The 15,528-nt window shown below is 36.5% G+C and overlaps 1 protein-coding gene across 3 annotated transcripts in view; it reads right to left on the bottom strand.

The window, feature by feature from the left end:
• The window catches only part of AGTPBP1 (ATP/GTP binding carboxypeptidase 1), a 52,780-nt gene that overhangs the window by 6,268 nt on the left and 30,984 nt on the right, over positions 1-15,528 (bottom strand). For all 3 annotated transcript variants that reach the window (XM_059492536.1, XM_059492534.1, XM_059492535.1), the window contains exons 22-24: positions 15,118-15,249; positions 13,277-13,453; positions 7,868-8,028 (exon numbers count right to left, since the gene is read on the bottom strand). In XM_059492536.1, coding sequence (XP_059348519.1) covers positions 7,868-8,028; positions 13,277-13,453; positions 15,118-15,249 — 470 coding nt within the window. The remainder of the gene's footprint in view (positions 1-7,867; positions 8,029-13,276; positions 13,454-15,117; positions 15,250-15,528) is intronic.

Below are 15,528 nucleotides of genomic sequence, written 5' to 3'. Positions count from 1 at the left end.
TGAGAGAGCTAGAGTTCTTCAGCCTCAAGAACAGGAGGCTCCAGTGATACCTCACTGTGGTTTTCCACTACCTGAACAGGACTTACGCGACAGAGAAAGGATGACTTTTTACACAGTCAGAAAGGGATATGACAAGAAGTAATGTTATTAAACTAAAAGAGAAGAGATTTAGATCAGATACTAGGAAGAAATTATTTACTGTGAGGGTGGTGAGGCACTGGAACAGATGACCAAAAGACCTGTGGATGCCCCATCCCTGGAAGTGTTCAAGGCCAGGTTGGATGGGGCTGCAAGAAATCTAATCTAGTGGGTTGCATCCTTGTCCATGCTGGAGGGGTTGGAACTAGATGATCTCTGATGTCCCTTCCCATCCAGGCCATGTTATGACTCTATTATTTTTTAAAAGTATATTACCTCACCACGTGTTTTTCATTTACATTAATGCTCAAAACATATTAAAATCTAATAAACCTTTTCACAAACATGGTATATTTTTTTCAAAATAATATTTTTATTGTCCCATAAAAGAGATACTTGGGATTTTTCGTTTTCCACAAGACTCAATTATGGAAAAATTAATCCACAAGGTAGACGTAACCATTACCAATTTGAACCCCATGGAGATCAGCAGTTTTTTGACACTCCAGGGGATGTGTATACATTTTACAACTTCGGAACAAAAAATTAAGAAATATTCCCTGTCAAAGTATGGAGAGTTGCAGCTACCTGGGGAGTTGGGAAAGGAAGGAGAGGGAATTCTGAAGTACTAATGATCTCTTATAAAACTGCTTTGTCATGGGAGGAAAAAAAAAATCTTCAATGAGAAAGACAAGTTATAAAGTATCACAAAGGAATTGTTTCTCCATACTTTCCCTTTTAATTTCTCTTTAGTGTCTATATTCTCTTCTGGAGATTAGCAATCCTGCTGCAGGAGGCAACATCACATAAACAACTACAAGTGCTGTCCAGTTCAGTTGCTCTTAACCTATGTAGTTTTTGTAAGCAATAAGGAAATTTTCTCAAGGGAATTTCCAAGGTTCAACAGGATGCATCCAATGCTTTTCCAAGCCATAAGAAGCTGGACATCCAAATCCTCTTTAATTATTTTTTTTAGGTATCTTCACATTTAGAGTTACAAAATTTTACTCCACAGTTTAATTACAAGTAACATCAACACGTTCTATGTGTTCTCACCCTGAAATATATTTTATGAAATTCAAAACTGAATCAAATCAGCTGGGATTCATCAATCATTTACTGTGGGCCATACTAGTATTTGGGTCATACCATCAAGAGTAGAAGAAAACTTTAAAGAATGGTATGAAGAACATATAAGCAGTTCAGCACACTTACTGGTTTTTTGTTTCTTCAGGGTTTTTTCCCTTGATTACTAGTTTCCTCATTTTGCTTAGAGATGACAAACAGTGCTCTGAATACTACAGTCTATACAGAATTAAAAGCAATCACTTTCACTGAGGCCAGAGCAGGGGCCTGGTGCATGGGCACTGCTAACAAGCCCAAAGTGGAATTCTGAATCTGATTTTTAATAGCTTTTTCTTCCAACATTCAGAATGGGACAGACTGGACAAAAGCTGCAGTATAAGATGCCTTCTTTTCAACACAGCCGTACTCCCAAGGTACTGGAAGAAAGGCCAAGAAAAGCTTCAATGCTGCAGGAGAGTAAGAAGGAAAAAACCTTTAGTCCCAGGTGAAGAAGATCAGGAATATCCAAATGTCTGGGAAAAGTTTAAGACTTATTAGGAGCGGGGGAAAAATAGGGCAAAAACAGATTTTATCTGACAGCCTATACAGAAATCCCTTGTAAGACTTTGTACACACTCCCACTGCATATACCACTCACTCCTTGCCTAAGCAGTCTGATATTTTTTTCTCAAGTGTAAAACTAAGTGCAGGAAATGGATTTTTTCATCAAGTTTCTCCCTTCCCACAGCTCCTTTTGGCTGTCTGCTTTTTCTAACATTTTCTAGACATGCTGGGTCCCAAAGCTCAGTCTGCTTCTCTGCTATAATTAAATCAAAATTAACAAACACAACCACACCATGTTCTAGAACACACCAATAAGCCTCAAAAGAATCATTGAAGTGAACTAGAATTTCCAAAAACTTTTGAGCAGAGCATAAGTCTAGTAAGTCATAACAGTTATGAATGTGGTCATATGTTTTTTTTCATTGCATATAGACCCTATCAAAACTGTCAGCACAACAACTACAATTCTCAATACAAGACCAGTATTACATTGAGTCTAATCTTTTCCATTTGGAACTGGGATGAAAACACTGTCAAATGGGTTGGAAACAATTAAAGAAAAACTAAGTGTTTTATTCATCACATAAAAGATTAAAGTTCATTGCCAGAGGGAAATAAATCTACTTATTGCTTTATTTTTCTTGTTTCAGACATGGTTCAAAATGAACTCATGCAAATTCAGCCTATGTGTAATGAAATACTGGCAATATGTTCTAAAATATTAACATGTACTTGGTCATTATAATTGCAACCTGGAAAAACCAAAGAGAATTTGACAAACCCTCAAAATCATTTGCAAAAAATAAAATCAGGGCTTCTGTGTTTAAACTTGCCTGCTTAGTCTTGAAAGCATTAAAACTATGCTTTGGTAAAAAGTAATACTAATAATATCCAAAAATAAAAGAAGTAACTATTATCTTACTAATCTACTTATAATCTACTGTAACCCTACAGGAATGCTACAGCTGTGTAAAAATATTCTGTTTTATACTTCCTATGGATGAACTTTTAACCTGCTTTTCCTGTAAGTAGCTTCTAATTTGTCTCTAATCACAAGTAAAAAGCAGCAAATCATAACGAAAGTATAAGCAGTTCTTTGTTGTACTAGAAAAGTGAGAATTCAAGTTTGGACATATAAAACAAGAAGCTGTCTGACTGTATTCTGACCCATGACTGTCTCTGAAGACGAAAAGAAAAAAGCTTTATAAACTTTGCTTGACAGAGGTTCTTTGTATATTTCTACCACTGAACTGAACAATAAATGCACACCTTGGCTGAAAAGATTTTTTAAAATATGGCCTAAGGTATATAGCAGAACTCTGCTTCTCAGCCTCTGGCAACAAAAGAATGAGACCACCTCTTAACTTCACCTATGCCAGTATTGATCCCTTTGGCAAAGAATAAAAGAAGATAATGTGCAAACTTGAATAATATATGACACTTTTATTGCTAATATTGGAGGTTCTGTGAACAAAATTGTAGTTTCTTATTTATCATAGAATGGCTTGGGTTGGAATGGACCTTAACAATCATCTAGTTCCAACTCCCTTGCTGTGGTCAGGGACATCAGATTGCTCACAAACCCAGGTACAAATACACAACACATTTCAGTCTTAATGCCATATTTTAAATTAAATAGTTTGAAGCCGCACATTCAGTTTTTCCATCACAGATTCTGACCGAGTTATACAGTATTGCTAGGTGAACACTAAGAGCAGTTGTACCTATTTTCTCACTTCATGCTGCGCATTTTTCTGGTTTATGTTTTAGTGTTCTTAGATTTACATTTAATGACTTTAAGAAATAAAGCCATCAGGACTTAAACAGTTGTTAACAGACTCCTCCAATAAACTTCAACATTTCTTATGTCAGTGTTCCATATAGATTAACTCTTACATGCACAGAATCTGATTTTTTCCCACTCTCCTAATTTCTTTAGTGCAGAAGCACTTGGTTATCACCTTTCACCATCGTTAGCTGTGTAACACCCAAATGTCATGTTAGGGGAAACCATTTAAAAAAAAATTTTCTAGGTATAAATTCACTTTTGATACACTGAATGAAGTTATTTAACCATCTCTCTCCAATTTAAAATTTCATCTTGCAGTAAAATTATTTTTGTGATTTTCATGATCTAGTCTTTTGGATGGAACTGAACCTGCTGGGTTTTTTTAAGTTCCAGAGTACTGGTTACTTTTTTCACAGATCAGGATTATAAACATTTCCACATAGAGTCTCAGTAATAGGAAGCTTATTATGAGCCTAATGTTACATTTTACCTGTGCTCATATGTAGCCCACAACATTATGCAGAACTAAGTCTTTTATCAGTGCTTTCTGAAAATCCAGGCTAGAACAGTCCCTGCGCCACTCATTTCCCAGCAATGAAATGTAAACCAAGTCAGAGGCAGTTTTCCCCTGTCCCCAGCATCGCTGTACTTCACGTGCAATTAGTTTTCACACAGAATAATTTTTTAGAGATAGCTGGATCAATTAAGTATTTTAGCTGGTAAAGGAAGTTCAGACTATGTGCATCTATTAAAATACCATGACTTGCTGTATTTCATAACATTAAAACGAGCTATGCATTTACTTTTGTTCCTCTTGTCATCTAGCATTACTGAAGTTTGCTATCAAAGAGAAAGCAAACACGCCATCTCACCCTCTTTTATTCTATTCTGATACTAAAGTGGTTTTGATGTGTCTTTAACTTCCTAGCAGATTCTAAGGGGAGGTGACTTCTGTATGATATGACTTTACTCAATTCAACAGATGCTCTCATATGGAAAATCCACGGTAAGTTACATTAACAAACAGAAATCCAGCAGAAAATGGTTAGTTCACAAATAATGGCTAGTTCACAGCAGATAATGGCTAGTTTTTCCAGAAAACTTTTTTCCAGACAAAAGCCATTATCTGTGAACTAGGATGCTCACTTAAACCCAAGATGCAACAGAAAATTACCCATGTCTGAGGCAGCCAATAATATGAAGTTACATGGGAATCTGGAGCTGTTTTTCAATGCCGCTCTCATGGATTAATTGCTCACAACCACATCTTGATCCAAAATGCTGTAACTGAAATTTAGTATTTCAGAGACCTATTTATGGTGCAGCTTTATTTCCAATAAAATTGACAGTTACATAACATGAATGGGAAAAATATCACAGTCTTATTAACATATAATTGTAGCTGCAAATGAAAAAAAAAGTATGATAAATAGGTGTAACATGTAGGCACAATTTCCAAGTTAAACATGCTGCACATGAGGAACTCAAGAAACACATGTACTGGCTGAAAGGCTATCATTTAGATGCCATCCACAATAGCTGTCAAGTGAAACTGCTTAATAGCCAGCCTATATTTATGGAAGAATTACTACTAAAAAAATTATTAAAGCATATGTTGTGGTCTAAGAACAGTATTCTCCAATTCAGTACTTCCGCAAAACCATGTGCCACCTCCCCTCCCTGCCAGCTGGACAGACAAAATACAGAGATCACAAAAGGTTGAGATCAGAACAATTTACTGGAAACAGCAATGGGATAAGAAAGTGAAGGGTAACAGCAACAATATTAATAACAAAAAATATAGGAAAATAAATGATCCACAGAATACCAGACTGCTCCATCTGCCATGTTTTCTCCACTGTGAGGAACCCCTTATTCCCTTCCCCCTGTGCCTGATAGTGATGTGAGGTGGTATAGAATAACATCCCTCCTAGGTACTGCAAAAACTAAACTTGTCCTGGATGGAACCCGGATGACATATATGACAGAAACGCCAGGGGAACAGGATCTTGGCTGCTTAAGTTCTGAGAGAGACAAATGCAACTAATCTGTGATTTTTAGAACCCTGTATTCTAATTACCTACACTAGCACTTAAATTTGAAGTTCCCAAATCACCAGCATTCAGTACCTTTTGAGAAAAGACTTGCAGACTTTTCGCCCTTTTCACAAAGCAGGGTGAAAAGATTTTCTTTTTTGGAAGAAAACTCAGGAGGCCATTTTGTGCAACATCCTTGCTCTAGTGGGCCACCCAGTTTGCTGAGAATCACATCAAGACAGCTTTCAAGTATCGCCTGGGATAAGACTATCCTACACAGGAAGCTTGTTCCACTATTTGAGCATCCTCACAATGACCACATATATATATATATATATATACATATATGCTGCTCGCTTTCTCCACCCCTTCCCCTTCTCCTTCCCCTCTCTGAAAATGGCATCAAGAACTGGAGGAGCAAACATAAAAATTAAAAGAAGAGATAACAACAATTTACTAGAAGCATCAATGAGAAAAGGAAGGAAGCAACGACATTAATAACAAAAGGTAAAAAACAATGGAATCACTTATATAGAAAGTGCAATACCAGACTCTTCACCTGCCACAGTTTTTCCCCCCCTAGCCTGACCAGAAACGAGGGAGTCTCTTACTCCAGCCCCTGACAAGTGATGAGATGGTATCAAGTAACAGTAGGGTCTGGCCAGGCCCCCTTCTGTTTATGGTAAAATTTAACCCTGTTCTGGCCAAACCTAGGGCACCTTTCTATGTATTAAATGGTTAATGCAATTTCCTCTATGGTTTGTTCTCTTAGCCTGTCAGCAGATACCACTAGAAAGAGCCTGGCTCTACCCTCTTCACAACCTCCCTTCAGGTATTTGTATACATTGATAATGCAGGCCTTTTGAGCCTCCTCTACTCCAGACTCGCAGCCCTTGCTCTCCCATCATTACCTCCTGTGAGAGGAACATCAGACCCTTCAACATCTTAGGAGCTCCTCACTGGACTCTCTCTGGAAGGTCCATGACACTCCTGTACTGAACAACACAGTCCTCCAGGTGTGCAGGCCTTGCCAGTGCTGAGGAGAGGGGAAAGATCCCATGCTGACTACTCATGAACACTCCCTCTTCAAATAGCCGCAAATACTTCCCAGGATTAGTTGCTTGATCACCTTATCAGGGATCACAGTGAGACTGACCAGCTTGTAATTCCCTGGATCCTCCTCCTTGTTCTTCCTGAAGACAGGCAGGATATTGATTTTCTTTGAATATCAAAGAAATTTGATATTGTCCCAATCACTATGATCCTTCAAAAATTATTGAGTGGCTTCACAGTGACATCAGTGAGCTCCCTTAGTACTTGTGGGTGCATCTTATGAGGACCTCTGGACCTAGGTAAGAATAGCTTGCTTAGGTATTCTCCAACCCATTCCTCTCCCACCACAGGCAGGCGTTCCTTACTCCAAACCTTCCCCAGTGTCTGGGTCCCTAGCACACCAAGAGCTGATCTTTCTAGTAAATGCCAAGATTAAGTCAGTGCCTCAGCCTTTCACATGTCCTGTGTCACCAGGGCTCCTGTCCCATTTACCTGTAGGCCCATATTTCCCCTAAAATTTCGTTTACTACTTACACACTTACAGAAGTTCTTTGATTACCCCAAACCCACTGACACTATCTTTTCCAGGAATCACGAACTCAGCTTTAACCCAGCAAGCCTATCTACAGCTTTAAGAACAGGCAACTTAGTAACCTGGTTACTGAGCATACAAATTTCTTCAGTGACCCAAACTATTTCATGAATTTTAAATTCTTCAAGTCTTATTACATGTCTCCACTAGAGGAGAAATAAGAAAAATAAAGTTAGGAAGAAATACTTACAGTTCTTACTGCTTTACCTCACATACTTTAGGTCTGTTTAAAAACATTTTTAATACCACTGCAAATAAAAGAAAAAGAAAAAAAAAAAAAAAAACAAAAAACCAAACCCACTTTGAAAGAGACAATTGAGACTTAAGACCTACTACTGAATTTTATGGCCCACAGTAACTACCAAATGACATTAAAATTGCTAGTGTTTATCCCATCTCCAAATGTGGAATATAGTCTAACTCTGTCTGTATTGTTTTCTTTCAAACATTGAAGCAACTGAATTAACACAAGAGATCTCCAACATATTCAAATTATTGTTACAGTAATGTCACAACACATCAGCATTGTTTTTGATAAGTGGAAGAACATTTTTGAAAGAATCTTTACACCACTTGAGAAACAGCATTTTTTTCCCAAAATAAAAAGAGAATATAATAAAAGTGTACTACCTTGTCACTTTACAGCTTGACTCAATTAGCTCATTTTCAATATCCAACAGATTAGAAGGCAGGTTGTATTCCAAAGGTGAGGACATTCTTTTTAAACGCAGCAAGCCAACACAGAACTTTGCTCCCATCTCCTCCAGTTCTCTTGTACCTATCTGCAATCCCTAATTTGAAAACAAGATTTAAAAATACAAAATAGGTACAGGCAGATTGACACACACATACTGTAGACTAGCTCATTAGGTTAATATTTTCTTACTTTATTTAATATATTCTCTTGCTTTTAAAGACAGAACAAATCAAATTTGTAGAATAAACGCTTAGAGTATCAGAGAAGACTCAGGAATACCTACATGATTCCTTCATGGCTGAACAGACCATTTTTGAGAGCTTCCTAGTCTACACTTCTAGCACCCCAAAATTAACAAATCTTTTCCTAGTAGTATTGGAAAAGAGGCAGAGATAATGTCTAGGTTCATAAGTATAAATTATTTTAAAATAAGAATTTGAAATACAAGATTCCTCAATATAAATTTCATCAAACAGAAATTTAAAAAGGAGAGAATTAATATCATAGCTGTGATCAAATTCATTGCTATGTTTTGACACATAGGTAAGACTATCTAAGGCAGCAATTATTCCATGAGACAGATGTCTCTTCCCTGCCTATAAGTTAGAGGCTACATGTGTTAATTCTGAAAGCATTTATTCACGTATTTAGTAATTAAAACTAACAAACAAATTCTCAAAAGCGATAGCTCTTTTCTAGCTTGAATTACATAGCCAGGCATTTTCCTCTGCAAAGACTATTTAGAAGGTAGAACTTATGTAATGCTCTCCAAGTTTACATATCTAATAAATCCTCCCAGCAGGTAATTCTACATTTTTAATTTAGCCAGAAGTGCAGTATATAGGGACATAACATCTGACCTCAACTACTTTATAAAAGGAGTGTAACCTAGACTGAGCCTCAAGAGTTATGTAATTGGCTAGTACTAACTGTATAGACACTAGCAAATTCAGCGGCACAACTACACTCAATTTCCCCCTTTGCAATTTCTGTATCTCTGGAGAATCTAAAAAGACTTTAGCTTGGATCTTCTCAACCCCTTAACAAACAGAATAGTTAAAAAGAAGCTTTGACAAGACAAACAGGGAAACAGAGGAGCCAGGAATTGGTGGTAAGCTAAGTCATCAGGTATGAAAGAAGCAAAAAAGAATGAAGCAGGAATAATTTTACCAAAAGCCAGGGAAAAAACACATAAGCTTTGTATGTGTTGCCACACTGACACTGCATTTTAAAAGAAAGTATGTTGCTCCAGATACGGTACAGCCCACACATTCTCCATGTGCTGATTTGAACATACTTAATAGAAGAAAAGTTTGATTTTTCTTCTGAGTTCTTTTTTTGCCTTGATAGTACTCATAAACAAGGTGCTTTTTAGTAACAAGAAAGATAAATCTATATCCATGATTCTGAACAGTGCCATCCTCCGGCCAAATGGTACTGAAACCTGTTAGCAGTGAACAAGAGTTGAATACTTGAGTATTATTCTTAATAGTAATACTACTTACCTCTTTTATAATGCTTTTGTGCTGTAGGTTTCAAAGCACTTATTAATAAAGGAAGAATTATCCTCACTGTACTGATGGAGAAATGGAGGCAGAGAGGGTTGAAGCGATTTGCACAGTGTCTCACAGCATGTCACTGACCCCGCTGGGAACAGAAATCAGCTCTCCTCACTCAGTGCAGTACCTTATCCACAGAGACCAATTTTGTGGCTTTGTTTTGTATTTGTTTGCACATCATTAACTTTCGAAGACCCCAATCATAGCTGGGGCTCCACTACGCTAATCACAGGAAGACACAGTCCCTGCCCCAAAGAGATTAAAATAACATTAAGGTCAAGAGGCAACAAAGTATTTAGAAGAGGAAGGGGAAAGGTAACAGTAATCTCACTGTTACACAGGTTACTAATGTGCACAACTTGATGGTTCAGAAACTTTTCCAGTTATCATCTGCATTTGTTGCTGAAGAATTTATCGTTAGTTGGCAGGTTCCTTATAGACAAGGTATGTCTAACAGAGTGCCTCTAAGTTGAAAAAGGACAAGAGTACAGCATGAAGAAAAGTGCAAAGACAATTGTTATAAAGATAAATAGCGTGTGCATGTTGTGTGGCTGCTATTTTTAGCACAGCAGAAAGAGGATGTAGCTAAAGACAAACCTAAATGGAGCAGATTGGAGGTGGATAACTGGGAAACACCTGAAGGATAAATTTTGAACTTACTACACTGAAGGGTCTACATAATTGTGCTAAAAGCCTGATGCCAAATCTTGCTTTGCTTCCATCATTTCTTTTAATCATAAGGGAGAATGTAGTATTACACAAATGCCAAATATCAAATTTCCTAATTGATTCTTCCATCAGCCAAACCTCTTCACTTCCCTGAAACAAGATCCAAAGTCTGGTTCTGGAAGTCACCATCACCACCATCAATTGTGCCCTTACTAAGGGACCTGAGGTCAACTTCATTTTCACTGAAGCCTTGATTGCACTTTTTTCTTTATCTTCTAATGATCTTCAACTGTTGTTCTAGTACCTTTAACTGAGGCTAAGCTACTTATGTGCTACAGGCATTGCTTTTAAGCTCAAGCCACCTCATCGTAGCTTCTTTTTTTTAAACTAAATTTAATTTCTTTTTTCTCTACATCTTATACAACTATCTTTCTTCTAGACAGTAAAATTTTAGATGGAGGGTTGAAGTCTTCCTTACTAAGCATGCCATGAAGGTACCTTCATATCAAGAGAGTATCTCAGTGATTAAATTTTGCCACTTGAAAGAAAAGACAAAAAACAAAGGCACAGCAGACTGTGACCTCAATGGAGAAGAATATTTCTATAATACCTACTTAGTAACAGGAAAACAGACATATAAAGATTTGTAGAAGTCAATTGGTCAGTAAAATATCATGTAGATCTTCTGATTTCTTATTCAGCAGAGGTTACAAAGACATAATCATTTCTGAGAACTCAAATTCTAAAGACTGAAAAATCTTAGTTACTGAGGGATTTGTTAACCAAATCCTTATTTCCTGAAGTCTTCTCTTTATGAGCGTTGTAAGACTGCCAGATAACAAAACCTTTTCAATTAACTTAAAAGTCAAGCAATACTTTCTAATGTATTAATCTTCAATCAGCAAAGTGGCTTGGATCATTGAAGACATTGTTCTTTTGTCTGGCATCTACATTATGCTCCATAGTAGATCCTGGAGAATTATTTCACCTGAAAGTTTGTTTTTCCATATTCTGAATCACAGATGACTGACCTATATTTGCAGCACTTACTGTCAGCAGACTACAAAGATTCCATATGATCAGCTCAAAAAACTTTGCTTCCAGAGACAACTCTAACACCAGAGATCCTAAATAGTGGTAAGACTCGCTACCTTCCGCTCAACAGCTTCCTGGCCGGAAATAGTCTAGATTCATCATTGTCCAAATAAAATAAATTAGAATAAAAAGAAAAATTATGTTCATCTTGGCAAAGACTCAGTATTTCTTCCACAAAGAACCAAATTGTTAACTAATCTTTTTCATGCTTTGAACAAAATTCAGCAAGGATGCCCAGCCACAATAAGACTAGCAAAGCATTTCAGACCTTTATGTTTCAATCCCTCAGATCTGAACTCTCATGTCCTTTAGGATGGGAAGTAGGAGGGAAGGGAATTTCTATAGTTCAACTTCTTTCTGTTTTGAAATAACATATTTTGACATATGTAATCTAATTTATACTGTAAGTGTATTGACAGACTTACTGGCCCTACTCCTTCCACAAAATAAATCTCAAATAAACCAAATAAATCTAAAAAAAAAAACAAACAACACAACAAAAGCGCTCACAAAAACCTTGGGCTTAAGCCTTTTCATCTTTTTCATCTTCTCACTGCAGAAATGCAGCTCTTTGATAAGTACAGTCACCTTGACTTTTTAGATATATTTTCTTAATAAGTCTGAGCATTATCATAGTGAGAAAAAATTAAGAATCTTCCTGTATATTCAGAGGATGACTAAGTGCTCACAAATTGCTTTACTCCATAAAATGAATGGCAGAAGAGTAATTTAGTCTCATCAGTTAGTTTATATACATAAAAGAATGCTCTTCCCTTGAGTAAATGACTCTTCCACAAAATTCAGCCATTTTTTCTTTCCTTACTGAAGAACAGCTTTGGAGGTTCAAGCATCTTGAAAGTTTGTCCACAAAGCATCTTCAATTCACTTTTCTGAAGTACTTCCTGCAGCAACACTGCTAAAGCTGTGCGGGTCCATGTCTAAGAATACTTTCAAAATTTAAAAATAAGCAAATTGGATGAGCTATCTTTTTTTAAAGCTCCATAATGAGCTTTATCATCTGAGGAATATTCTGACAACAGCAGGAATGCATCTGTTGTTAATTGACAAAATGTAGTGCTTACAGGCCTACTGAAATTCTCCACAAAACATCTGCCTTCCTACTCTATAGGGATATAAGCACAGATGTTGGAGCATATATTAACATACTAAATATATCTTGTTCAACTCCTTTTTTTTTTGTTTCTGTCCCACTCAGCCTTCTGACCCTCTTTCTGTCAAGCACCTTATTTGAGGCTTGTGGTCATTTTCTTGATTAGGATGCCTAAACTCAACTTTCAAACAGAGGCAATCCACTCCTTCCATGCATGGTGTCTTGTAGTGAGACACTACCAACAGAGTCAGTCACCTTTTTTTTTCAGGTATGCAGCCCTGTTAACACTTCTCAAGGAGAGAAAATTAAAATAAATTTTACATCAAGAAGCCACACAGCTATGTGAGTTCAGAGATGATGTGTAATTTGTAGTGCTAGTAAGCCTGTATGAAAGTGTTTTAATTTGTAAGCCTGTTTCCCCAGCTATAATAGGAAATTCTTACAGAATTTTCTTACAGAAAATTCTTACAGAATTTTCCCCAGCTATAATAGGAAAATTCTGTAAGGGACGCCGCTAAATATCTGTTGAAGAACCATGATCTGCCTTGGTGAAGTCTGAAATTGCCGTATGTAAAGGAAATTTTATTATAGTATTGGCATATACTACAACCCAATCCTAATAATCTGTTGGGCAGAATAGTTCGGGTTTTTTTTAACTGCATGCATACACATGTGCTACAAGCAATGATTAATATTAATCTTGTTAAAACAGCCATAAGCATAATTGCTATGCAACCTACAAAGCTGAAAATTGTATCATTTCATCCTAACATTAGCCTACTCAGACCTTGAAAGGTTTCAAAAGCCTAAAGCAAGCAAGAATTGAGCAAGCAGGGTTACAGAAGAAGATACCAATGCAAAGGGAAGAAATTAAAAAGTAAGAAATATTATCTGATGTATCCTCTTACTTTATACTTGCCCTGGTCACATCCACATAATGTGCTTTCCATTGTGTAGCTCCTTTGTACTCCTATCTCTCTCCAGACAACAACTCGTGCTGTAGATTCCTTGGACTTTTCCACTACAAAGCTGCAGCTACCCATGCAGAATGCAGGGGCAGTGTGACTCAAGATCTTGGGGAGTGCCTGCAGGACAGCAATTTGAAAAAAAACAGTCATTCTTTTATTTCCCATATGGATGGAGGTGAAAAGGGACCATGTAATCACAAACCTTTACCAGAAAATTTGGTGCAGTTTGCATTAAAAAAATAAGAAAGAAACAATTCTCCATCTTGAGTTTTCAAAACTCAGTGTGTTCAAGTAATAGTGTCTTCAGGCCTTTTCCTAGTTTTTAAAATCCCTTTTTTCAGGTTCAGTCACTAAAATTGTTAGTCATGTGGATAAGGATCAGGATACATTAAATACAGAATTCTCCAGCTAATCACCATCCCTCCTAACTCACCAAGCTAAGTTTGCTCAAATTAAGTGTACACATACTCCATGTAAGTATTTAATTCAACTACAGATTGTTTCAGAAATCCCATTTACAGACCTAAAAAAAGCAATATTTTGTTAACACATAAAATTCATTTGTATTAGCAAAGCACTAGGTGCATATTCCACTTCAAGCATGTGAATCAAAGTTCAGTTTTGTTTACATGACAGTTTCAGTGAAAAGGTCACACAAATATACATATTTGACTATTGCTAAATGACTGTTCTTTCCAGTTTTTATTTGTGTCAGTTAAGATGAAACACATGACTGCTTCAAATTTATTATTTCAGTAGTAATACATAACCCATTAGTGCAGGCTTTCCCAAATATTTTCGTCCACCTTTTTGAAAATGAAATGCTTTTTCCAACAGCCCTTATTGACTAATGTCTTTTGTGCACTACATAGTGCACACTGAAGTGACAAAACCCCACATACATGTGTCAGAGTACCAGACATGATTTGCATCTGGCTCAATATCCAGGAAATCACACAAGAAAATCAAGAAGCCATAGGTTTTGGTTTTTTTTGTTTTTTTTTTTTTTTTTTTTTTAGTGAGGGAGATTTAAAGAGAAAAAAATAACCAGAAAGTATCTATACTCAAGGATGCATAACAAGTGTTTCAACATGCATTCACATGCTTTTAAAGTTTAACTCTATATCTTTAAAAAAACCAGAGCCTGCACACCTATAGGTAACACAGGTCTGCAGTTCCCATGAGGCAGCAATGGAGGGAGACACACAGAAGAAATAGATAACACTCCAAGAACCACATAATTCTCTAAATTTTTTGCCTTTTTGAAAGCTTATACAATGAGGAGGATGTGTTTGTGCAAGTTTATTATATATACCTAATTCGGGGCACATGTCTTAACTACACATCTATATATAAAGGAATAAATAAAAAGGTATCTTGCATATTTCCATATACAAAAATAAGTATCTCTCAGAACAATCCAGTTTTTTTGCCTTGTTGCTAGAATATTGTTTGCCATGCCTCAATGACTTGTTTTTCAAGCTAGCAATTATAAATGCACAGAAGCAAATTTTCCATCTATTTTCTACAAAAGTAATATTAAACACAAAAAAAAGTAAATATTGGTGTAAAGAAACAGAAAAAAATAAAGCACTATGTATAATGTTTAAAGCTTCATGAAGTGTACTTTGAAGTACACTCACAAACTAAACAGAGGTGATTTTAAATAAGTCTGCTTATGCTACAGAGTCATTATTTGCACAGGATAGGATCAGGATACTATTTGAAAAGGATGTTCCAAACCCATGCCAAATAAAAGGTACAAAAAAGGCCAAACTCACCCTGTAAGCAGGGTCTTCCATCAGGTCACAAGAGGCAGCATTAACACTTGTATGCCACATTGTCTCTTTGATGCTGCAGCCATACATAAATACATTCTTTTTACGAGAATGACCATGATAATCACAGTAGACCTATAATAAATAATTTGGCAAAATAAACTCAAGGCATATGGAATCAAAATTTTAAGAAAGTAACAGAAAGACAATTTTTTTATTAGTACTGTTGAACGTTCCAAAGAATTAAGCAACACAATCCCTTGTATAATTAACTCTCATTAAGACAAAAAGTGTGTGATTCATCTAAGGAAGGGTTAACCTTCTACCCTAGCCAATGTAACAGATTTACCTCTACAGGTTTGCAGAAGACCAGTTCTCCAAGTCAAATTTAAGTGTGACATGGTTTACAAAACC

Source organism: Ammospiza nelsoni, chromosome Z (assembly GCF_027579445.1).
Source record: "Ammospiza nelsoni isolate bAmmNel1 chromosome Z, bAmmNel1.pri, whole genome shotgun sequence".
Lineage (NCBI taxonomy): Eukaryota > Metazoa > Chordata > Aves > Passeriformes > Passerellidae > Ammospiza > Ammospiza nelsoni.
This window is presented reverse-complemented; position numbering and strand designations above follow the sequence as displayed.